The sequence below is a fragment of the Desmodus rotundus genome, chromosome 3 (genome assembly GCF_022682495.2).
Source record: "Desmodus rotundus isolate HL8 chromosome 3, HLdesRot8A.1, whole genome shotgun sequence".
Classification (NCBI taxonomy): Eukaryota; Metazoa; Chordata; class Mammalia; order Chiroptera; family Phyllostomidae; genus Desmodus; species Desmodus rotundus.
In genome coordinates, this window is record NC_071389.1 from 101,935,254 (window position 1) to 101,961,226 (window position 25,973).

The 25,973-nt window shown below is 39.5% G+C and overlaps 1 protein-coding gene across 3 annotated transcripts in view; it reads right to left on the minus strand.

The window, feature by feature from the left end:
* IFT88 (intraflagellar transport 88) overlaps positions 1-25,973 on the minus strand; it is a 162,222-nt gene that overhangs the window by 42,208 nt on the left and 94,041 nt on the right. For all 3 annotated transcript variants that reach the window (XM_045188078.3, XM_053920673.2, XM_024580745.4), the window contains 7 exons: positions 24,936-25,122; positions 23,117-23,225; positions 20,611-20,761; positions 19,772-19,887; positions 7,873-7,925; positions 5,996-6,061; positions 3,484-3,590 (listed from right to left, as the gene is read on the minus strand). In XM_045188078.3, coding sequence (XP_045044013.1) covers positions 3,484-3,590; positions 5,996-6,061; positions 7,873-7,925; positions 19,772-19,887; positions 20,611-20,761; positions 23,117-23,225; positions 24,936-25,122 — 789 coding nt within the window. The remainder of the gene's footprint in view (positions 1-3,483; positions 3,591-5,995; positions 6,062-7,872; positions 7,926-19,771; positions 19,888-20,610; positions 20,762-23,116; positions 23,226-24,935; positions 25,123-25,973) is intronic.

A 25,973-nucleotide genomic window follows, 5' to 3' on the forward strand; every position in this document is an offset into this window, starting at 1 on the left:
CAGCCAAAAGTATGGGCACTTTTCTTCCTGTCACTGGTGGTACAGCTGGGAAGCCTGGTGTCGGGCTTGGACCTCCCGTTCTTCAAGGAAGACCTCTGCAGCTGAGATATCCCTCCCTATTTTTATCTAGCATACATGGGTGTGGGACCATACCATTCCACATCTCCACACCCCTACCAGTCTCCATGAGGCTTCTTGATATCCTTAGTTGTAGGGCTTCTGTTCAGCTAGATTTCAGGTGGTTCTTAATGATGGTTGTTCTGTAGTTTAGCTGTAATTTTGTTGTGGTTGTGGGAGAGGCGAGTACCGCATTTACCTACATTGCCATCGTGACCAGAACCAAACTTATGAAGTCTTAAGACTAACTCCTTCCGCAAAAACCCATGGTTCTTCACTAGTTAACTTTATATAACTAATTTTGAGTACCAAAGAATGTTCTTGGTTTGAAATATATCCTACTTTTTGATTCTTCTTAATGAAACAAATTTTATAGTGATTATGATAACAACTTTGATAATTTGAATTTCCATCACAGCAGTTTAAATTTACAGAGCTTTCACAGAGGTTCTATAATTTAATTAGCAATCAGTTCATGGTGTTAAGTTGGTCTTCACAGGACGTTTTAATGATACACCCTAGTGTGGCATTTTAATATCAACTGGATTTTAAAAATCCTTGACATCAAGGATTTTTAAGGTAAAAATCTATACTGAACTCATAATTCTTTTACAAGTGTTACTTTAAAAAGATTGTAAAACAATCAGATCACATCTTCAAAGAGAAAACAAGATAACCACAATTTGAAAGCAAATATGGAATTTAGATTTAATTATCAAAAATAATTAAGTTCTTGAAAAAGTTTAAGGTAAAAGAATATATTTTCTATGAAAGGCAGACACTCAAAAACATGTTAAACTTTTAAATATTCTAGGGTCAAACTTAAAAGAAATTATTCTTTTAAAGAAGATAAGAACACTGTTATTCCATATACTGCATGGAACATAGAAATATATTTAAAATGGTTCCATGTATGTTAATATTATTCTCAAAGCCACCTACACTATAGAGTGCAAAAGTACTATATATTTTTTGATACACTTATTGATTATGCTATTACAGTTGTCCCATTTCCACCCCTTCACTCAACTCCATCCTGCCCACCCCCTCCCTCCCACATTCCCCCCTTATAGTTCATGTCCATGGGTCATACTTATAAGTTCTTTGGCTTCTACATTTCCTACACTATTCTTACCCTCCCCCTGTCTGTTTTCCACCTATCATTTATGCTATTTATTCTCTGTACCTTTTCCCCCTCTCTCCCCCTCCCAATCCCTTATTGATAACCCTCCATGTGACCTCCATTTCTGTGGTTCTGTTCCTGTTCTAGTTGTTTGCTTAGTTTGCTTTTGTTTTGGTTTTAGGTGTGGTCGTTAATAACTGTGAGTTTGCTGTCATTTTTACTGTTCATATTTTTTATCTTCTTTTTCTTAGATAAGTCCCTTTAACATTTCATATAATAAGGGCTTGGTGATGATGAACTCCTTGAACTTGACCTTCTCTGAGAAGCACTTCATCTGCCCTTCCATTCTACATGATAGCTTTGCTGGATAGAGTAATCTTGGATGTAGGTCCGTGCCTTTCATGACTTGGAATACTTCTTGCCAGTCCCTTCTTGCCTGTAAGGTCTCTTTTGAGATATCAGCAGACAGTCTTATGGGAACCCATTTGTAGGTAACTGTGTCCTTTTCTCTTGCTGCTTCTAAGATTCTCTCCTTCTGTTTCATCTTGGCTAATGTAATGATGATGTGCCTTGGTGTGTTCCTCCTTGGGTCCAGCTTCTTTGGGACTCTCTGAGCTTCCTGGACTTCCTGGAGGTCAATTTCCTTTGCCAGACTGGGGAAGTTCTCCTTCATTATTTGTTCAAATAGGTTTTCATTTTTTTGTTCTTCCTCTTCTTCTTCTGGCACCCCTATAATTCGGATGTTGGAACGTTTCAAGATGTCCTGGAGGTTCCTAAGCCTCTCCTCATTTTTACGAATTCTTGTTTCTTCATTCTTTTCTGGTTGGATGTTTCTTTCTTCCTTCTGGTCTACACCGTTGATTTGAGTCCCAGTTTCCTTCCCATCACTATTGGTTCCCTGTACATTTTCCTGTGTTTCTCTTGGCATAGCCTTCATTTTTTCATCTAGTTTTCGAACAAATTCAACCAATTCTGTGAGCATCTTAATAACCAGTGTTTTGAACTGTGCATCTGATAGGTTGGCTATCTCTTCCTCGCTTAGTTGTATTTTTTCTGGAGCTTTGAAGTGTTCTGTCATTTGGGCCCTTTTTTTTTTTTTTTGTCTTGGTGCTTGTGTTACTTAAAGGGGCGGAGCCTGAGGTGTTCCCCAGGGCGGGGTGATGCTGGTCGCTGCTCTGTGATGCTGTATGTGGGGGAGGGGCCCAGAGGGAGCAATGGCGCTGGCTCCACTCTCTGCTGGATTCCAGTCACTCGCTCTGCTACCCACAATCAAATTGGGCCTCTCTGGTGCTGGTTCCCGAGTGGGTGGGCTTGTGCACGCCCTAGGCCCCTGTGGTTCTCTCCAACTACCACTCCTGTGAGGCTGGGAGTCTCTCCTGCTGCCACCCCAACCCCCACGGGCGTTTTCGATCAGAGGTCTGAGGCTTTATTTCCCCGAGCTGGAGCCCTGGGTTGCCAGGTCTGCTTCGCTCCCCGCCATTCATCCCGGTTTATCTGTGCGAGAGAGTGGGGCAATGGGGTGCTATCCGCTGCTCTGCCTGCCCCGTTCTCCACCACTCTGAGTCCGGCCCTCTCGGTTTATCTGTGCGCGAATGTGGGGCCGCAGGGTCTGCTAGTGGTCAGACTGCCTGCCCTGTTGGTCCCACACTCCGCCAGTCTCAGTCCCGCCACGGCCACTCGAGTCCTCTCCACCCCGGTGCCCGTCTCCGCCCCTCCTACTGGTCTGGATGTATGTTTCTTTTTTATCTACTTGGTGTCAGACTTCCTTGCCATTCGATTTTCTGTCAGTTCTGGTTGTGCAGGAGGCTCAGTGTGTCTACCTACGCCGCCATCTTGGTTCTCCCCCCAAAGTACTATATTGTATACAAGTAACTGCCTCCTAGTTTCCATGGGTAACAGGACTCTCAAATTGAAAGTAAGTCTAAAACTAATCTATTAATTGTCTGAAAATTAAGTCCATAATAAATTACTTAATAAATTAGTTTGTATTGTGCAAAATTACAATTACTTGTCTATTAGTATGATCCACTAAAGACTTTATTGAGTCTATTGCATTTTTTCCTGTTGGGAACTCGATTTTGACAGAACTTTATCCCAAAAGTAACATTTTAGTTTTATGCCAGAGTAGGAAAATAATTTCAACTTCATTTTACTGACAGAAGCCCCAACATCACTAAGCTGAGCTACAGAAGGCTGACATTTCAAAAATTAATGAACAGTAGTTTTCGGCCCATATAAGATACCTGTTCCCTTATTTCTTTCTTTTTTTCCAATCTCTTAAGTTTTGTTGCATATTCTTGAACTTCTTTTAATCCAATATCTGTGCAGAGACGAACCAGGAAACGCAGACCTAAATTGTGAAAAATATATTTAGAAAAGTTTTTGTGCACAAATCATTAACCTCAGTCTTTTGGGACACAGGAATGATGCTCACAGTTTTTCGCTCTTGAAAAATGTGTTATAGAACAGTATGCTTGAAACCTATAACAATTGTACTAAACAATGTCACTCCAATAAATTACTTTTTTTTTTTTAAAAAGTACATACACTGTATTCTCCTGACCTGGAAGGACGGACTTCCCTGAAAGGGGTTTAAAGGGACCCCCTTCACCATCCTGACCACACCACCTGTATCAGAGCCCTTCCCATAGCATGCTCTACCTCCCTGTCTGCTTTTCCTTTGTGGCACTTCTGACTACTGAAATATTCTATGAGTGTGTTGTCTTTGACCACTAGCAAGATCCACGAGAGCAAGGATGTCCATCCGGGGTTTTTTTTTGTGCTCAGTGCTATACCAACACAGTAGTCACTCTATAAGAATTTGTAAATGAATGACTTATTCATGGCCATTAATATGTTGTAAAGTAATAGTACTAAAGTAATTTAAAATGTCACCCATTAGCATACAAATTGCCTATGTATACATTACTAATTCATAATAAGGTAATTTGTATTTTCTATAAATAATATACAACTATTCTTCTTATCTATCCATCCTCAGAAAGAGTGAGTTAGAACCATTTAATATAAAATAAAAATTATTGCTTTTGGTAGATGTCCTCTGAAATTTAGTACGTCATCTGTAATACCACAGAGCAGGTCAATTTTTGATAAATGAAGAATATATTTTAAGACTGAATTATCCTTTTGGGTTCACCAGAAAACTACTTTGCTCAAAACAAGGCATTCCATGGGTGTAAATAGTTTCCTAAAGACTACAGTTAAGGTAGACTGCTGATGATATTTGTTTTGAAAATTATCCATGTCAAAATCATCTTGGACATTCCCTGTGGCAACAGCTAAACATTCATTTAATTTTTAGAGTGAATCTTACTCTCTATAAAGAAATTTGGCATTGCTTGCACACAGACAGTCCCTTTACTGGTCCAGTTCCAAGGCACACTGGTTATTGCAGTGGCTCTGAACAGGCAGCAATCCTGCCCCCAGGGGACACCTGGCAATGTCTGGGGACATTTCTGTTTCTCATAACAACGGTGTGGGGGTTGGGAGGAAAGCTATTGTCATCCAGTGGGCAGAGGCCAGGCGTGCTGCTAAAACATTCTGTAACCCACAGTACCCAGAATGGTCCAGTTCCAATGTCAGTGGTGCTGACTTTTGCCCAGTTGACTTTTGAGTTCATCAATTCCACAAAAAAATCACTGCTGTCATTTAATCTCTAACATACCAGATTCCTAATATGACTGAGATTAAGCATCAAATAAAAAGCTTTAAATCAAGAAATAGGAAAAATTAGGTATCTGGGTCCTCTGAGAACCTGAGAATCTCGGTAGATAGGGCTATAAATCTGTACTTATTGAAGGTATGAGAGGGAATCCCCCCAGGTAGCCTGTATTCTCACTGGCTTCTGGAAACCACTGCTGCAGGTTAATGAATCTACCCTAATGAGCACTAGAAACCACCCGCTCCTATACTCCCAGCAAGGACACAGAAACAGGACAGCCACCTGCTGCTGAGGTTTTATAAAAGCCAAAGTGAGGAACCATTAATTAAGGACTGGGCATTACCTCTAATCCCAAGGTCGGGCTGGGCCACAGAGCAACTTGGCTCAGAAAAAATTGTTTTTACTGAATTGTAATGTGCTGTTTCATGGTCATTATCATTGTAAGACAGAATTAAAAACAGTATTTCTAAGTATGCTATTTTATTTGCCGTAGGGATGTTTAAAAGTAAGTAGCTGCTGTATCTTTCAAAGACTTTATCTACTGTCTCTCTCAGTGTCTCAACACAAGTGAATTAAAAGTTGAAAAAACTTTTCTTCTTCCCAAGGATTTGTTTTTCATTTCCTCATAAACAGTAATGGTTATACAACAGATTGTCTTTTATCTCTTTCCCTTAGCTGCAAGGCTATTCGGGGCCAAATATACAGTTTAGTGGGGATATATAGCAAGTGAATATAGTTATTTTGTGTTTTTCTTGATCCTGATTTGTTATTGCTGTAATATTTCTCATTGCTACTTTAAGTTTCATCAAAGCCACTGTATATCAAGATGGGGAAGATAAATTTGTTTACTACTGAAGAGAATTCAGTGGTATATGTAAATACATCAACAATTAAATTCTATAAACATGTGTACTTATATAGTCAGATTCTCCGATCCTGTAAACTCCTATTTAAACATATGTACCACAAGTATGGGTTGGTATCTATGCATGCAATTACTGTAGCAAATGTAAAATAGGACATAAAATGTAAGAACCTGTATTTTCAAAGTTACAAACTGTAATCTCACTTACATTCAACATTTTCTGGAAATTTTCTGTGAATATCTTTATAAGTATCTAATGCTTTTTGGTAGTTACCTACAAATTAAAAAAAAAAGAAACACATTAGTAGATTTATAGAAATTAAAAGGATTCAGCAAAATATTCATTTTAATCCAATATACTGGCACCACTTAATTGGTTTAGCAGGAAGACTTTCATGTTTGCCACAAGCATGTGTAACAGGTTTTTTTAAAAAGATTTTATTTATTTATTTAGAGAGAGGAGAAGGAAAGGAGGAAGAGAGGGAAAGAAACATCAATGTGTGGTTGCCTCTCACATGCCTGCTACTGGGGACCTGGCCCTCAACCCAGGCATGTGCCTTGACTGGGAATTGAACCGGCAGCCCTTTGGTTCACAGCCCATGCTCAATCCACTGAGCTACATCAGCCAGGGTCGTGTGTAACAGTTTTTAACGTAACTTCTGGAAGAAAATATACAGGTAAAATAAAATTGAACAGGGTCTGAGCATAAGGAAATGGATGACGGCTAAAACTGAGTTCCACTTAGTTCCAATGTTAGTGGTAAAAAATTAAGATCCATTTGATTTCCTAAAAATTAAAGATTATTTCAAATGAACAAGTGACAAATTAAAAATAATTTACATGGTAAACTAATAATAACTTCAATGTCATTCACTTAGAAAAGACAAAAAATAACTGTAGTTTTCATTTTGAAACATTAAAATTTTTACAGAAAACAATTTGTTCTGTAATAAAATAATTGAACTTCATGCAGCAGGAAAGAAAAGATAAATTTTGGGTCAAAGGTCTTGGCTAAAATCTCAGTAAATGAGCTATGAATCCCTCTGGGCCTTCTAGAGGGATGGATGTAAAAACCTTAAAGAGTTGCTGTGAGAATTAAATCAAACAGAGAGGAAGCATCTAACTCACAGCAGGTTCTCAATAAATGTTAGTTTCTCTTCTAATCTGCCCTTCAATAACTCAAAAAGGTTTATATCTTTAAATTATTCAGAATACCCCATATATGAACATTCTACATGTGACTGACATGGAAACAAAGAAAGGCAGTCAGAACTGAGCTGGATCAGTGAAGTGTATACAATGTAATTATGTTGTAGGTTGTCCAATAGGACACACAGTCACATTAAAGATCAACCCTCTCAATGCCGTGAAGACAACACTGAGTATATATTTTGATGCTATTATGAAGGAGCTCACGGAGGTCCATACAGAAAGAAGCTCTGTCACTGGGCAAGAGCACCCTGTTAACACTGACAACAAATGCTTCACTGGGATTGAGGAGTTTCTTTTTCCTGGGTCATTTGTATGCTCTACTTGCTTACTCTCTGATATTTTTACATCATTCAATTCACTGAAAACATCATCACTATACTTCAGGACAGGGGTCAGCATCATGGGGCATAACAAAGCAGTTGCTGGAAGCACAAGTGGGATACCTAATGATATCTGATATAAAAATAGAGCCCCAGTGCTCCATTCCTGGGCTTGCCTCAGGCTTCGAGGTGGAGGGAGTCTCATTAATGTGTCCACACAAACAGGACGTTTAGAATTAGGTGACAGAAAATGAAATATAAATTGATGTGTAGAGAATGTCTGTTTTCTGTGGCCAACTTGTGAAAATGATTACATATTCACCTTCGGAGGTAATAAATCTGTTTTTAACAGTGGTGTTGGAATACATGACTAGGCATAACTTTTTTCTGCCTGAAGTAATTATGTTTTTCATATAATGCTTCACATTCGTATAGTTATCAAAATTTAATGTTCTAATAAAAATAAGCAATTGGAACACATTTTATGCATAGTTACCTAAAGGACAGAAGAAGTAAAACATATTAAAAATGAATAAAATAAAAGCATTTTTACCACTTCTTCTGAAACAACTAGCTACCATCAGCTGCCATTTCACCTGTGTGGGCCTATAAAAGAAATAAATGATGTAAGATTAGAGTGGAAACGAAGATAATCTGAGGTGGTCAAAAAGATTTATAAAGCTACAGGTCTATCTATACTATCTTTCAACTACTTTTTGACCTTCCATTAGGTCATTTTTATTATTGAAAATAGCATATATACAATTTCCTTCATTATTATGTTGTATTTATATTTAAATATGAGTTCTTCAACCTGCCCTGGCTGGGTGGCTCAGTTAGTTGAGTGTTGTCCTCTATAAAAGGTCACAGGTTTGATTCCCAGTCAGGGCACGTACCTAGGTTGTGGGTTCAATCCTTGGTCAGGATGCATATGGGAGGCAACTGATGGATGTCTTTCTCTTTCTCTCTCTCTCAAAGTCAATAAACATATCCTCTAGTGAGCATTAAAAAAAAGAGTCCTTCAATCTAGTTCACACCATTATTTGGAAATTTTTATGAGAACCATTAACCTGTTTGGTTGAAGATGACTGTATTCTATTTTTTAAAAAATTCTCAGCAAGGATATGTGTCTTGATTTTAGGGAAGAGGGGGAAGAGAGAGAGGGCAAAAGAGAGGGGGGAAACATCAACGTGAGAAACATCGATTGGTTTCTTCCCATATGAGCCCCAAATGAGAATGGAACCAGCAACCTAGGTATGTCCCCTAACCGGGGACCGAAACTACAAGCCTTTGATGTATGGGACAACACTCCAATTAACAGAGCCACCCAGCCAGGGCACCACTGCATTCTATTTTAAACATTATTATTACTTTTGCCATAATCTTATACTTAGGCTTCTGAATTTAGGTTTAGGCTCCAAACGTAGCACCTAAGAGGCAATTTTTGACCTTGTATTTGAATAATTAGGCTTTAACCACAAAGAATAAAAAAGAATTCTCTTCATCCCTTTTTCCACTTAAAAGTGATTTTGTAAAATAAATTACCATAACCAGGATTTCTAAAGACTGCTTTTAGAAATATATAAGAGTACAGGCCTTTAACCTCCTTGGTTAAGTTTATTCCTAGGTACCTTATTTCTATTTGTTGCGATAGTAAATGGGATTGTGTTCTTAAGTTTCTCTTTCTGATAGTGGATGATTTCTCTTTATCTTGATTTTTTTTAAGGATTTTATTTATTTATTTTTAGATCAATGGGAAGGGAAGAAGAGAGGGAGAGAAATACTGATGTATGAGAGAAACATTGACTGGTTGGTTGTCTCTCACATGCCACCACCAACTAGGGATCAGGGCCTGCTACCAAGGCATGTGCCTCGATCAGGAATCAAACCAGCAAACTTTTGGTTTATGGGAAGACGCCGAACCTACTGAGCCACACCAGTCAGGGCACCACCGATTTCTGGATATTAATTTTGTATCTTGCTACATAGTGAAATTCATTGATTAGATCTAGTAGTTTTTGGTCGAGTCTTTAGGGTTTTCTATGTACTACATCTTGTGACCTGTGAAAAATGACAGTTTTACTTCCTCCTTCCCAATTACATGCCTTTTATTTCTTTTTCTTGTTTGATTGCTGTGGCTAGGACTTCCACATAATAACTGTGGTGAAAGTGGACATCCCAATCTTGTTCCTGATCTTAAGGGAATCACTTTTAGTTTGCCCATTAAGTATGATGTTGGCTGTAGATTTTCCATATATGATCTCTATTACATTGAGATACGATCCCTCTAGTCTCACTTTGTGGAGGGTTTCTTTTCTTTTTTCATTGTAAATGTGTGCTCAATTTTATCAAATACCTTCTCTGCATCTATTGATATGATCATGTGATTTTTATTTTTCATTTTGTTTATGTGATGTATCACATTTTAAAAATAATATTTTATTTTTTTAAATAAAGATATGCTTTTAAAAAGACTTTTTATTTATTTTTACAGAGAGGGCAAGGGAGAGAGAAAGAAAGGGAGAGAAACATCAATGTGTGGTTGCCTCTTGTACACCCCCAACTGGGGACCTGGCCTGTAACCCAGGCATGTGCGCTGACTGGGATTTGAACCTTCAACCCTTTGGTTCTCAGGCCGACACTCAATCCACTGAGCCACACCAGCCAGGGCTAAATTATATTTTATTGATTATACTACCACATTTGTCACAATTTTACCCCCTTTGCCCACCTTCACCCTGTACCCTCTCTCCCTCAGGCAATCCTCACACCTTTGTTCATGTCCATGGGTCATTCATATAAGTTCTTTGGCTTTTCCATTTCCCATACTGCACTTAACATCCCCAATACTACTCGGTAACTATCAATTTGTGCTTTTTAATCTCTTCATGTTTTCACCTATTCCCTCTATATCCCCTGCCATCTGGCAGCCATCAAAATGTTCTAAGTATCTATAATTCTGTTTCTCTTCTGCTAGTTGCTTAGTTTGTTTTTTAGATTCAATTGTTGATAGATAAGTACTTATTGCCATTTTATCGATCACAGTTTGGGTCTTTTTCTTAAGTAAGCCCCTTTAACATTTCATGTAATAATGGTTTGGTGATGGTGAACTCATTTAGATTTTTCTTGTTGGGAAGGTGTTTATCTGCCCTTCGCTTCTAAATGATAGCTTCTCTGGATAGAGTGACCTTGGTTGTAGGTCCTTGCTTTTCATCCCTTTGAATATTTCTTGCCAGTCCCTTCTTGCCTCCTAAGTTTCTTTTCAGAAATCAGCTGACAGCCTTATGGGAACTCCCTTATAAGTAACTGACTGCTTTTCTCTTGCTGCTCCTAAGATTCTCTCTTTATCTTGGTTGGCAAGATGGCAGAGGAGTAAATGGAAGCCAACTAACCTCCTCCTGGGACCAACCTGGAATTACAACTAAATTGGGAGAAATCACCCAGAACAAAAAACTGAACATTAGCAAGAGAAGCCTTATAACCTCGAACACAGAATTGGCTTCAGCACTAACTGACTGGTAAGCAGTGCAGTGGACCTCAAGAGGGCTGGCTGGGTTCCCACAGGCTGCAGCACCACAGGGATAATTAAGCAGCTGGTTGGATCCCCCTGAGAAAAATGGGGTGTACACCCTAAGCTGGGTGGGTACACCCCAAGGCTTTGTGCTGCTTGGGCTTTGTGCTACTTGGGTCTGGTTAGGACCATTTGTAGTACTAGTTGGTAGGTTATTCTAAGCTATCCTGCCATTTGGGCTTCATGCCACTAGGGTCTGGTCAGGGCGGCTTGTGGTATCGGTTGGCAGAAGATAAGATGCTAGGACTTGCTTGTGAGTACTTGTTTAGAACAATGAAATTATGGGTCCAAGTTTGGTTTATATGTTCCCACTTTGTCTGGGGTATTTCTGTGGTTATGGTTTGAGTTTGTACTTTCATGCCATTAGGGGTTGTTCTGTTTTGACTCTTGAAGGGAGCCCACTTGGGGGCCTAATTTTAGCAGATTGTTCTACATACAGCTATCACCCAACGACTAAGAAGGAATTGGTTTTCTGTTGTAACACTGCTTGGCCCATGTATAAAGATGGGGGAAAATGGCCCCTAAATGGTTCCTAAATTTACTACGGCCTCATACAGTTGGAACTGTTTTGCCAACAGTCAGGGAAATTGGACAAAATCCTTTATGTCCAGGCATTAATGTATTTACACAATAAGGCTTTGGCAAAGAAAGGGAACAACCCAGTGATGCAGAGAAGGAAATTGGCTTAAAAACCCCTTCCTGATAGTTAGACACAGGAAGAAAGGAAAAAGGAGGAGGTAACTCTCTTTAATGCCCTGAACCTGGGGGACCCAGGATTAGCAGCCGGAATATTTCCCCTGCCACCACCCCTGCTGCCAGACATACCTGAAATAGGGCCCAGCCCTGCCTCTGTATGATGATGGAATGGTATTCCACTTGAACTGACATGGCATCCAATTTGGCCAGGGAGCATCACTACCTGGAGCAGGACAATTGCCTTTGAGGTAACACACTATAGGTGGAATAAACCAGAAGGCCAGCCCATTGGCCACCACTGGGACCACACTCCATTTTCCATTTGAGATTTACTGAACTGGAAGAATTGCAACCCCTCATGTAGGGAGGATCCTCAGAAAATGGCAGATCTTATCACCTCCATTTTTGCCACTCACCATCCAAACTGGACAGACATACAGGCTCTTTTTAACTGCTAACAGCAGATAAAAGGCAGCTAGTTATAAGCAAGGCTAATTGAAGAGGCTCATCACCTCCATCAAGATAATCCCAACAGGACCCCCCAACTCAACTGGGGCAATTCCCTTGACAGAGGCAAACTAGGACCCAAATGGCAGGGACCTAGCCTTCCTAGAGCATTACAAAATGTGCATATTGAAAGGCTTAAAAGGATTGCCTAAACAAAAGAATATGAATATGATACAGGCCATTCAGCAGAAACCAAATTAAGACCCTTCTGAATTTTTAGAAAGGATCTATCAGGCCTATTGAAAGCACACTGATGCTGACCTACAGGCATCAGAAAATGTCTGGATGATAAACATGACTTTTAATGGGCAAAGGGCCTCATATATCAGAAGGATGCTCCAATGTTTAGATGGGGTATTGGGAATGAATTCCTTGCAGTTGGTGAACATAGCCTTTAAAGTTTATCATGCCTAGGAAACAATAAAATTAAATCAGGCCACTGTTTTCTTAGAAACAGTGTGGGGAAACCAGAAGGAGAGGCGGGACTTGAAGAAAAGGAAAAGACCCACTAGGTGCCAATCAATAAGCCTATTGCAAAGAGGGAGGCCTTTGGAGAAAGGACTGCCTAGAACTCAAAAACAAAAATGAAGACGACAGAAACCCTCACCAATAAATGTTTAAAAGAGATGACAAATTTGAGGATGCACTAGGATGCCCAGGGGCTCCCCTGGCTCCTATTGACTTATTCCTATTTCCCCACAGGAGCCCCAGGTAAATTGACAGTGGGGGAAAAAGCTAAATGACTTCCTTATAGATAAAGGAACTACATTTTCAGCACTAAATACAAAACTAACCAAGAAAAGTTCATGATTTCTCAAAGGGATTGGCAAGCAATGTTCAAAGTGATGAAGAGCAAGGACCTACAACCAAGATTACTCTACCTAGTGAAGCTGTCATTTAGAATCAAAGGATAGATAAAGAGCTTCCCAGAAAAGTAAAAGCTAAAGTTCATCACCACAAAACCAGTATTATATGAAATGTTAAAGGCTCTTCTTTAAGAAGTAGATCAAAACTATGAACAATAAAATGGCAATAAATACATATCTATCAACAATTGATTCTAAAAACCAAAATAAACAAAAAAGTATAACAGAAACAGTATAGATACTGAGAACATTTTGATGGTTGCCAGTTGGGGGGGTGATGGATGCATGGGCAAAAAAGGTGAAGGGATTAAGAAGCACAAATTGGTTGTTACAGAATGGTCATGGGGATGTAAGTACAGCACAGGGAATGGAGTAGCTGAAGAACATATGTGCATGACCCACAGACATGGACAATGTTGTGGGGATGGCCTGAGGGAGTGGGAGGGAGAATTGGGTAGAGGGGGGCTAAAGGGGAAAAAACTGGGACAACTGTAATAGCATAAACAATGAAATATAATCAAAATTAAAAAAAGAAGAGTTCAGCTGCATTGTTGGTTAATGGAATGACTGGACAATTGCAAAAACAAACATTCCTTCAACCTCTAGAGTGCCAGACTAGGGGTCAAAAACTTACACATAATTTTCTCTACATGCCAGACTGCTCCACTCCATTGTTGGGCTGAGATTTACTTTGTAAATTGCATGCACAAATAACTTTTCCCCCTGAGAAACAGCAATTATGTTTAGGAGTCATGCTGGAGCATGCTTGGAGGTGAACTCTTCCCACCTGAGATCTACAAGCCGGTCGATCGAGTCTTTTCAGCTGATGGAACCCCAGATGGGGAGGTTAACATCCAATCCATAAAAATTAACCTAAAAGAAAGGGTACAGATCCCACAGAAGAAATAATACCCCTTCAAGAAGGAAGCTTTAGAGGGAATTCAACCAGTATTGCAGAAATTCTTAAATCAGGATTAATCTGGACACGCCAGACTCCCTATAACACCTCCATTTTGTCAATCAAAAAGGCTCACTCTAATGAATACTGATTTGTACAGGACCTTAGGGCATAAATGACGTTGTTCAGGACATTCACTCTACAGTGTCCAACCCTTACACTTTGTTGACCACAATGCTGGGGATAGTAAATGGTGTTCAGTCCTAGACTTGAAGGATGCTTTTTTTCTGCATCCCAATAGGTGAACAGGCTCAGCTATTATTTGCCTTTGAATGACAGGACCCCAAAACTAAAGCCACGCCCCAATACTGTCGGACTGTGTTGCTGCAAGGATTTAAGAATTCCCCGACCACATCTGGGAAAATGTTAGCAAAACATTTTGCTAACATTGGGAGTTCTTCTACAATATGTAGATGACTTACTAATAGCTAGCAATGCTTACAAAGATGGTTTGCTCAACACCATCACAGTCCCAAATCATTTGGCCAAAAGAGGATATAAAGTATCACCTCGCAATGCCTAGGTTTGCAAACAGGAGGAAGCCTATCTGGAATTCCAATTGAAAAAGGGCACCAGGATCTTGATGGCTGAAAGCAAGCCATCACTACAATAAAAATCCCAGAGAACTGGAGGCAGCTTCATGGATTCTTAGGGAGTACAGGGTTTTGCTGAATTTGGAATCCATACTTTGCCCTGATAGCAAAACCATTGTATAATTCTTTGAAAGGACTAGACTCTGTACTCCTTGAATGGATGAGAGACTGTCAGGCAGCATTTGACACCTTGAAAGAAAAACTAGTTTCAGCCCCTGTAATAGGATTGTCCAATTTACAGAAACCTTTCAAATTATACATTCATGAAAGGAAAGGAATTGGGCTGGGGGTACTAACCCAGACCCTGGGGTATATCCCTCAACCCTTAGCCCATCTCTCAAAGATATGGCAAGCTGACTTTATATAGATGCCTAAAACTAAATGAAACTTTAAATTTTTATTAAACTTTGTAGACACCTTTTCTAAATGGGTACGGGCATACCCCACTAACTGAGAAGACAACTGAGGTAGCAAAACTTCTACTCAGAGAAATAATCCCTAGGTGTGGACTTTTCTTACAGCATTCAAAGCGACAATGGACCATCATTCACTTCAGAAATCTCCCAGAAGATAGGACAGGCACGACCGATTCAACGGGAACTACATGCATCTTGGAGAACCCAATCTATGGGGGAGACTGAGGAAATGAACAGCACAATAAAGACCCTGGCTAAAATATGCCAGGAAAAACATGTGAAATGGGACCAGGCACCTTCTATTGCCTTGCTCTGGAGGAGGGCAGTGCCCCAAAGCAGGCTTAAATTAAACCTTTTTGAAATAGTTTATGAGAGACCTTCCCATGTTTCAGTTTTAGGAATGTCCCCTTTAGATTTAGAACATGAATCAAAAATAAAAAAAATATGTACAACATTTAGGGCAAACAGTAACAACTTTGCACAAGGTGGATCGTTACAGCTCTATACCTGTCTGACAGGATCGTACACCCATCCCAGCTGGGAAACCAAGTCTTGCTAAACATCTGAAAGACTCAAGGTCCTGGACAGCAGTTAGCCAAGCAATGGACCAGTTCCAAAGACCTCCTGCTGACAACACACTTTTCCCTGAAGCTCAGAGGACTCAAGCCTTGATCCACCACCCAAGGATAAAGCAGGCACCACCTGAGGAGGATTCAGATCTTGCTGCTGCTATAGATACTGCAAGGGAAAGCTGGACCACACTCCTAAAGGAGATTTAAAATTCCTCATTCAGAAAGGGATAGCAGCTCCCAAAGCTAAGTGTCAATGTTACTTTTTATTTTATTATTATTTTCTGACAATTGCTATACCTTATTTATGCCCATGCATGGACCGATAATGCCTTTGGCCACATTTCCCAGACAGCGGCTTCCTCAGCAAATTTATCCCACTCTTGGGTGTGCCACCTAAAGCCCCACCTCACTCAGGATTAGATCATGGGAATCCTTTAGTCTCTCCAGTTTCTGATTTCACTACAGTCCCCCCTGCACTACCAGGCATACCCCTCACTAAATACTTGATTGTTTGTCTACACAACAGGTCTCACTTTTTTTGAAAGCCCATCTGCAACACTGCTTCCTGAAATATGAGGCAGTCTACCAGATTCACTTGTTCAGCAGTTTCATCTTCTAGACACCATGTATGCTGCCTTCTGAGGACAGCAATCCTTCTCCCTTGAGTAAAGGATTCCCTCCATTCTTGACTCCCTTCTTCCTTTAGAAGATGGCAAGAATCTCTGAACCTGGGGATAAGTAAGACTATAGCCTTTGACAACAGGAAGAAACTACAGAAGATAAGACTTCAACACATTTACTCTTATAAGATTATAAGGGCCCCAAATTTTGAAGGGGAGAATTGTTACTGTAGACAGTCAGCCAGAGTGTGGGCAGCTGGTGACCAGGTGAGCATGGGCCTGGCTAGCCACTTTGCATGGGGGTTGCACAGAGGATGCAGGTGCACCAAGATCCAGGGATCCAAGGACTCCAACCAGCTCTCCCAGATGTGTGGGCACTAGGTCCAGCATCGAGAAGTGAGCTGAGTGCTGCAGCATCCCCAGGCTTCCTGATGGGGGTCCTCAGCACCCCTCACACTGACCTAGATACTGCAGATAGTCAGGGAGCACTGAAAAGTCCTCCTTACTGGCCAAGGTGGTGGCAGGGGAAGGTTCTTACACTGAGGGTGCCAAAGCTAGAAAGACGAATGGACACAGCCTGAGTGTGCTAAAAGCTAGCAAGATAATTGTGTAGAAAAATCTCTCCCCTCCCTATCGGGCTTGAGCAGGAAGGGGTATGTTCTTTGAGATGGGAGTCCACCATTTTCCCATGTCACAGCACCTGAATAAACCTCTTCCCTTTTGCACCAGCCCATTTCACGAATTTGGCTTTAGTTGCAGGAGACAGCTGAATCTGTGTTTCTGTTACAGGTATGCAAAGAGCATATGAAGAGAAGCAGCAGATCTCCCCTGAAAATCTCCAGAAATGCTGGAGAACTGGAATCAGCAGGGCTGAGGAGGGAAGGCAAGATGTGGAACTACAACAGGAAGACAGACTAGCAATGTGACTCAGAAGCCACTGGCCCCCATGCCCTAGGAGCTGCTCAGAGATGCAGTGGCTGGGGCTCAGGCTGATTTGAGGCGAGAAATAAAAACTGAAGAATGAAGTGAAGAGTCACTGCTGGAAGACTGAGGCCCACAGCCCTGGCCCCTTCTAGCTACCAGGAAGGCAGCAGTCAGGTTGACACTATCCTGAATGCACTGAATGGCTCCAAAGAAGGGACTTTGTATGACGAAGCCACACGATTAACATGTTCTTTGCTAGTGTAGTGTTTGGTGAAAGATGCTGTTGGCATTTGGGGTGACCTGTTCACTATGCAAGCCCTCTACCCATTGCCGAGTACTCACTATCCCGGGCAGTTGCCCATCTAATCCCTACTGTGCGTCCCCATCATCATGACCATAAAACACCCCTTCTCCCGCATTTCCAAATGCCTGCACTGGGGTGGGGCAATACTGCCTTTCTTGACTTATGTTTTCTTTTCTCTTTAACTTTAAAATTTTTTATTGTGAAGGATAACACATGGGAAAGTACACAAAACATAGCTGTACACTCTGTAATTTGCCATAAAGTGAATATACATGTAATTGCCCTGCAGGTTAAGAAGTAGGACACTGCCAAGTCCCCAGACACCTCCTTCATGCTCCTTTCCACCATGCCCCCTTTCACCCGTGAAGGTAACTACAATCCTGACTTTAACACTGCTGACTTAGTCTGTTTCTGAATGCCACATGAGTGGGATAACATAGCATGTACCCTTTTGTAACAGCTTTAAGACATAACTCATGCAATATATAATTCACCCATTTAAAGTGTGTAGTTCAAAAGCTTAATAATTTAAAAAAGTTGTGATTAAAATAGATATAACAAAAATTGTCATTTTAACCATGTTTAGGTACATAATCCAGTGGCACTGATTACAGTCTGCTGTTGTGCAGCTGTTGCCATCATCTGTTTCCAAACTCTCTCCCGAAGGCAAACAGAAACCGGCACCTGTTCATAAAAGGGAAATTCCTATGTATGGCACAGGCAATAAATGCTCAGGAACAGGAGAGTCTATGGCTATGAAATGTCTGTTACTTAGAAGGAGGCAAATCCAGGTACAAGTGGAAGCAAATGTATAGGTAAGCAGGGAGAGGGAACCGTTAGGGGAGTAGCTGGGAAAGACTTCTATTTTCGGGGAAACTGAAGTACAAACTAGAAAACTTGAGGCAGTATGCAGTGTACAGACAACACAAACGTGTGGCATCAGTTCACCTGGACACATAGTCTATGTCCAATAGAGCTTCCCAGGCTGTGGGCAAGAATGGAAGGTTTGGATCAACCCATTAAATTTTGGGGGACAAATGCGGCAGCAAAGTAACCAAAGAATATTGGCAAGAAACAGCATGGATGTGATCAATGAAGCAGTCTAGGGAGGACAGGCTCAGAACTAAAGCCAGGAGAGGTTGCAAGAGGAAGGAGGGTCAAGAGACTGGCAGTCTCAGTCTTACCCAGCAGGGGCACACTGGAGAGTAGACGTGGGTAAGAGGGGAGCTCATGTTCAGACAGCTGAATGTTACAATGGAAGATTTTATTGGTAAAAATGTGCTGGGTGATAATCAGGTAAGATCTAGATGGCTAACCTTAAGAGAAGGTAAAGATTAATGAAGTCAGGGAGATCGACACTTGTGAGGCTAAACTACTGACAGCATAGAAAGAAAGGACATGAACTAGACTAGGTCAACATGTGACATTCACAAGTAGAAGTCAGTTGGGAACAATGGTAGATGGAGCTCAGAGGAGGAGGGTTCTTATAGGAGTTAACAGCTAGGGTTAGAATTAGGATTAAATGTAATAAAAAGGTTACCATGCATTACATCTACAGCCTAATCTTGAGCATATAATTAAACTAGAAACTATCTCCCTGTGCTTGTTAGTTTTATAATTCTCAAAATGTTTATGTGAAGCAAATATCTTCAAAATTAATTGCCTAATACAAATTCTACACAGAAATCACTCAAGTTATTAACCATTCCTTTATCATTCAAATAACTCAACATTATATTTAAAATTAAAATTAAATTTGGCCAAATACAAAGTAGACATTTTTAAAAGTTTAATTTTAATACACAATGTACATCAATTATAAATTAAAAGTTTTCAGAAATGAAACTTTGTCTTAGGACTGAGATAGTCATTTTCTTTTTTCTTTTTGAAAATACAATTTAAAAATTTATTTTTCTTATTTTTTAGTTTGTTTAAATATTATTTTCAATTGCACTTTACATTCACTATCATTTTGTATTAGTTTCAGGTGTACAGCATAGTGATGAGACAATCATATACTTTACAAAGTGTTCCCCCTGCTATTTCCAGTCCCCACCACACGTAGCTATCAGTGTTATTGACAATATTCCCTATGCTGTACTTTACATCCCTGTGAGTATTCTGAGATAGTCATTTTTATGACTGATAAAGAAATAATGCTTGTTTGTTGAGGTGTAAATAAGAAAATACATAAATAAAAGTACCTTAAAGCAGACATTTATAAAACTTCCACATAAAAATGAACAGATTTATCACAACAAAGACTATATAAAATGAAACATAATACAAGAAAATGGAAATCACGAGTGAATGTCCACTAATATTTGTTCATGTACTTAATGTGTCTATCATATTCTAATTCTATAAATAAAATCAAATCACACTAGAAGACATTTAAAAACATAAAATTATAATGGTTACTTACTGTATAAGAGCAGCTCTTTCAAAGTACTGAATGGCTTTTTCACAAAACTGAGTGTCAATGTAATAGGCTCCAAGCCACTCAATGACTTCAATATTAGAGGGGAAATACCTGTACGACTAGAGAATATACAGAACATGACAATATGATTTCAGTGGCAACAGATAACTTGCTTTCTGAGCATTTTACCTATTGAATGGGTTAATTTATCCTGTGTGAAATTTTTTAATAAGGAAGTATGAGCTTCATATGCACTTTAAAAGATTTTGAAATTACATAAGATTAAAAAAACAAGATTTTACTATAAAGGACACATGGACAAAATCAAGGGGGAGGGTGGAGGTGGGAGGGAGGTGGGTTCGGCTGGGGTGGGGTGGAGGGATGGGGAAAAAAGGCATACAACTGTAATTGAATAACAATAAAATTTTTTTAAAAACTATGCATCATTTAATTGTTAATTAAGTTATGGCATTTAATTGTTAAATGAATTAATGTTAACATATACATTATACAATATAAAAAAAACAAAATAAAATAAAAAACAAGATTTGTTTGACATTTTTTCGATGTACTGATTCATAATCTGAGCAAATTAAATGTGTAATAGAGTTAAAAAGATGAAAATCATGCTTCAAGAGAAAAATGAATATTTCTTATTTCACTTTTTATTAAAGTTAACCAAAAGCTAACTTCATATTGCAAAAATGCTCTTATTTTAAATCATTATTCATTTAAGAGCTAATATGTGTTTCTAAATTTTATAAATTAAAAAGCCTGCTGCATTCTTAATAACAATTCATAAAAGCTAAAAAGTAAAAGGAAAGTTAAGAGTATCTGCCTACCTCATAGTAGTATTGAAATGCTTGGGACTTATCTCCTTCACTATCATATAATTCTCCTAGTTTAGACAGAGCTCTAGAATCAGTTGGAACAACACTGATCAGCTGCATTAACCATTCAATAGCTTGATTGGGATCTTCCATTAATTCATATCTTGGACAATTTCAGTTAAGAATAACATAGTTTTTCTGAATTCATTTATCAATAAGTAAACCTAAATATAACATTACAACAAAATATTCCTTAGTCAATGGTTATGTGCTTTTTAATACTATTTACTCTGGATTTCCTTAGGGATAATAATTAAAAATGGAGCAGCACGTAAGGGATTCTTGTTCCATATGTACACTTGGCTTTTCCTTGCCTCATTACCATCCACTAAGATCAACTCCCAAACATTGTCCAAAGTTTGTCCAATGTGGACTTCTGGCCAAGATGGAGGCACAGGTAGATACACTTTGCCTCCTCACACAACGAAAATAAGAACAACAACAAATTTTAAAATAAAAAATAACCAGAACTTCCAGAAAATTGAACTGTATGGAAGTCCAACAACCAAGGAGTTAAAGAAGAAACATTCATCCAGACTGGCAGGAGGGATGGAGACAGACAGCCAGGGTAGGGTGGAGAGGGGCAGCTGGAGTGGAAAGGACTCGTGGCAAGGCAGCGGCTGGAAGACCAGGTGGTCCCATATTTGCATGCGGATAAACTAGGAGGAACAACTGGGGAGTGAGACATACCATGCAATCCAGGGTTCCAGCAAGAAAAGAAAACCTCAAAAACCTCTGGCAGTACAAACCTGTGGGGGTTGTGGCGGTAGGAGAAACTCCCAGCCTCACAGGAGAGTTTGTTGGAGAGACCCACAGGGTCCTAGAATGTACACAAACCCACCCACCTGAGAATCAGCACCAGAAGGGCCCAATTTGCATGTGGTAGAGGGGTGTGTGACTGAAAGCCGGCAGAGAGCTGAACAAATGGCACTGATCCCTCTCAGACCCTGCCCCCACATACAGTGCCACAACGCAGCAATGTGGGTTGCCTGCCCTGGTGAATACCTCAGGCTCCACCCCTTACTATGTAACAGGGACACCGAGACAAAAAAATATAGCCCAAATGAAAGAACTCATCAAAGATCCAAAAACAGAAGTAAGCAATGAAGAAATAGCCATCCTATCAGTTGCAGAGTTCAAAACACTGGCAATCAGGCTGTTTTCAGAAGTGGTTGAGTATGGTCGCAAAATGGAGGAAAAGTGAAGGCTATGCAAAGTGAAATAAAGGAAAATGTACAGGGAACCAACAGTGACAGGAAGGGAACCAACAGTGACAGGAAGGAAACCGGGACTCAAATCAACAGTTTGGAGCAGAAGGAAGAAATAAACATTCAACCATAACAGAGTGAAGAAACAAGAATTCCAAAAAATGAGGAGAGGCTTAGGAACCTCCAGGACAACTTTAGACATTCCAGCATCTGAATCATAGGGGTGCCAGAAGGAGAAGAGGAAGAGCAAGAAATTGAAAACTTACTTGAAAAAATAATGAAGGAAAAATTCCCCCAATCTGGTGAAGGAAATAGACTTCCAGGAAGTCTAGGAAGCCCAGAGAGTCCCAAAGAAGTTGGACCCAAGGAAGCACACACCAAGGCACATCATAATTACATTACCCAAGATTAAACAGAAAGAGAGAATCTTAAAAGCAGCAAGAGAAAAGGAGAGGGTTACCTACCAAGAGTTCCCATAAGACTATCAGCTGCTTTCTCAAAAGAAACCTTGTAGGCAAGAAGGGGCTGGAAAGAAGTATTCCAATTAATGAGAGGCAAGTCAACCTACATCCAAGATTACTCTATCCAGCAAAGCTATCACTTAGAATGGAAGGGCAGATAAAGTGCTTCCCAGATAAGGTCAAGTTAAGGGAGTTTATCATCAGCCAGCCCTTATTATGTGAAATGTTAAAGGGATTTATCTAAGAAAAAGAAAATAAAAAATATGAAGAGTAAAATGACAGTAAACTCACAACTATCAACAACTGAACCTAAATAAAACAAAAACAAAAAGAAAAACAAAAACAAATTAAGCAAACAACTAGAACAGGAAAAGAATCATAGAAATAGAGATCACATGGAGGGTTATCAGCCAGTAAGGAGATGGGGAAATGGGGGAAAAGGTACAGGAAATAATTAGCATAAATGGTCGGTAGAAAATAGACAGGGGGAGGTTAAGAATAGTATAGGAAATTTAGAAGCCAAAGAACTTGTATGTATGAACCATGGACATGAACAACTGTAATAGCATAATCAATAAAATATATTTAAAAAATAATTCCTCTTAAAACACAAATGGTCTTTTAAAACAGACCACTCAAATAGTATTTTCATCACATGTTAATCTATTAGGTTTTAAAATATTACCCTCATCAATTACTTCATTGGTTAAGCTTACTTAATAATTGGTCCTCAATCACCAATTAAATGAATTAATAATGAATGATTCCTAAGTTTTTCACATAAGATACACATTGGCTATCTGGTACAGAACTTGGGCACTGTTTCTCAGGATTGCATGAAGCTTCAGGAAACAGTCCAAAGCCTCCTCAAGCCGGTTTAGCTTCTTATAGGTAAGGCCTTAAAAAGAAAGGAAGAAAAAAAAATGGTGTGAGGAATTTTCTCAAAGTAACAGAATGAACATTTAAATACATGTAAATATTCATCCAGAAGAGAAAATAAAGACAAACATAATTTTTTAAAAACAAGTTGAGGCAGATATGTTCCACTAATATATGGCAGACACCATAATATGCTATAAATATAAAGCTTTAGTGATTGTAGAGTGTGGTAGGGAAGAGAAATAGGCTAAAAGATTAACAGAACAGAATAAACAATTTAGAAATAGACTCAGTTACGGAATTGAGATAATGAACATTTAAAATCAATGAAGACTAAGGGATTAGTCATAAATGGTACAGGACAACTGACTATATTCCCATTTTGAATTTATTCCTATTTTGAATAAATTGAAAATTTATTTTAAAATTAAACAAAAAACTAAGCTAAAAAAAGCTAAAAGACTATGAAAAAATATAGGGAAACAGAAGGGCTTTGTAAAGCAATAAACAAGTGAAGCCACAAATTTTCAATAAGCAAAATTTGTATGAAAGAAAAATTCCATACATTCTTTAAAATTCCAAAAGAAATTTTAAAGCCGAGCAAAGGACTAGGACAAGTATTTAAAATGTATAAAGAGGATAAATACTTACCTAGGCACGCTACCTCCTGCATGGAGACCTTTGCTCTCCACTTCCCTGTCAGGAATGCACTTTCCCCACATGCCCTTCCCTCCAATATGACTGTAAATGTCACCTCAGAGAGGCTCTCCTTAACTCCATGTAAAATTGCAAATTCCTCTGCCTCCTCTCCTCTCAGCCTAGCTCTCCAGGGAAGGGAAGTCCACCTTCCCAAGGGGTAGTCCCCACCTGGACAACTCAGACAGATGGCCCTGTGGCAGGTGCCAGGCAGTTGGCCTCCTTCACGTATTGGAGTCCCCACTTGGCTTCAGCTGCATACTTTTGAATATGAGGACACAGCCAGGATACTCAAACATCAGAGGAAAGGTCATGACGTGAAAGAGAGAATAAAACACACACACAAGCCAAAATGCAGGTAGAAGAAAACTGGAAAACAAACTTCACAGGTAACCCAAGGTGAGACACAGTATTGGGGGGGTGTAGGCAACACTACAAACTCATGAACAGGGGAATGTACTCATTTCAGGTGACCTCAGACAGGCAGGGAAGGGAATGAGAGGGTGAGCCTTCAGGTCCTATGACATTTTGTTTATTAAAAACAATCTGAAGTAAAAATGGCAAAATTTTAAAATGCATTATTGATAAATATCTGTAGTTGGTACATGGGCATTTATTTTTTCTGTATATTTTTACATGTTTGAAATTGTTCATAATTAAAAACAAACTGAGTTTTTTTTGCTACCTATCAGTTTGGCAAAAGTTGAATTATAATATACAATATCAGCAGAACTTGGGGAAATCAGTCAGTTTCATACACCACGGTAGAAATAGAAATTAGAAGTATTTTAGAGGGCAATATGGCAACATCTATGAAAATTTTATAAGTGCACAGCTTCTGAATCATTAATTCCACCAAAAATAAACTATAATCCAAGAGTCTTCTTTTCAACTCTTTGTTATAAGTCAACTCGTTGTTCTAATGAGTTAGAGCTCATTAAGCAAGAGAGAGAGAAATAATTACAAAGCAAAAAACCCCCACACAACCAAAACTCAAACACAAACAAAAAATAATTTTGCCTGTCTTACTTACCAAAATTATAAAGTGCTTCGGTACAAGAAGAATCATTTCTCAGAGCCTCTTTATAGAATTCAGCTGCCTTCTCATAATCACCATTTGCAAACACTGTATTCCCTTTGTTAGTAAGAGCAGATGGATTGTATCTATCAGAGCTCACAGCTAAATCTGCATAGGTGCTGGCTTGTGCAAATTCATTTTCCTAAAGTACAAAACATATACAAATTATTTGAAGTTCATCAAATATTTTTTCTGACTGTTCTGAGATTAGACATGAAAGACAGAGACAAATATTTTACATATCTTGGTCTTTTTTAAAAAAGATATTTATTTATTTGTAGACAGAGGGGAAGGGAGGGAAGGAGAGAAGCATCAGTCTGTGGTTGCCTCTCATGCACATCCCCCAATGGGGACCTGGCCTGCAACCCAGGCATGTGCCCTGAATGGGAATTGAACTGGAGACCCGTTAGTTAGCAGGCTGGCACTCAATCCACTGAGCCACACCAGCCTGAGCCATATTTTGGTCTTGATAGGCTTATTCTACAAAAGATTTGTACTCATCAAGAACTTTGAACTACTCAAGGGTCTTATGATTGATGTTCCCACAGTCTCATGGTTTGAATAACATCACTATTTATATGTAGGTGGTTCCATTTCACATGCCCAAATTTCATGTCATTATTTACTGCAAACCCTGCTTCCTGAACCTCAAGCCCTGAAGAGGCTGTGAAAGCATCCCTGTCTGTCTGCCCCAACCAAACTGGGTGCAACACCTACCAGGTCTTATGTTTCTAGCAATCGATTGTCCTCACTCAGTCTCACTGCCAAGTGCTCCTTCAGGACTCTGACATCATGCATGTGAGCCACACGGACCTCTCGGTTCTTAGGTGGTGTGGCCACTGGTGCCATGTTGGCTTGGCTAAGCCAGAGGTCACAGTTCCCAGAACCCCTTTCTCTGTGTGGCACTTGTCTGAAGTTGGCCGAAGAGAACTTCTAGGATATGAAGCAACAGGCTTCCTCTCTGCAGGTTTTTTCTTTTCACCAGATGCAGGC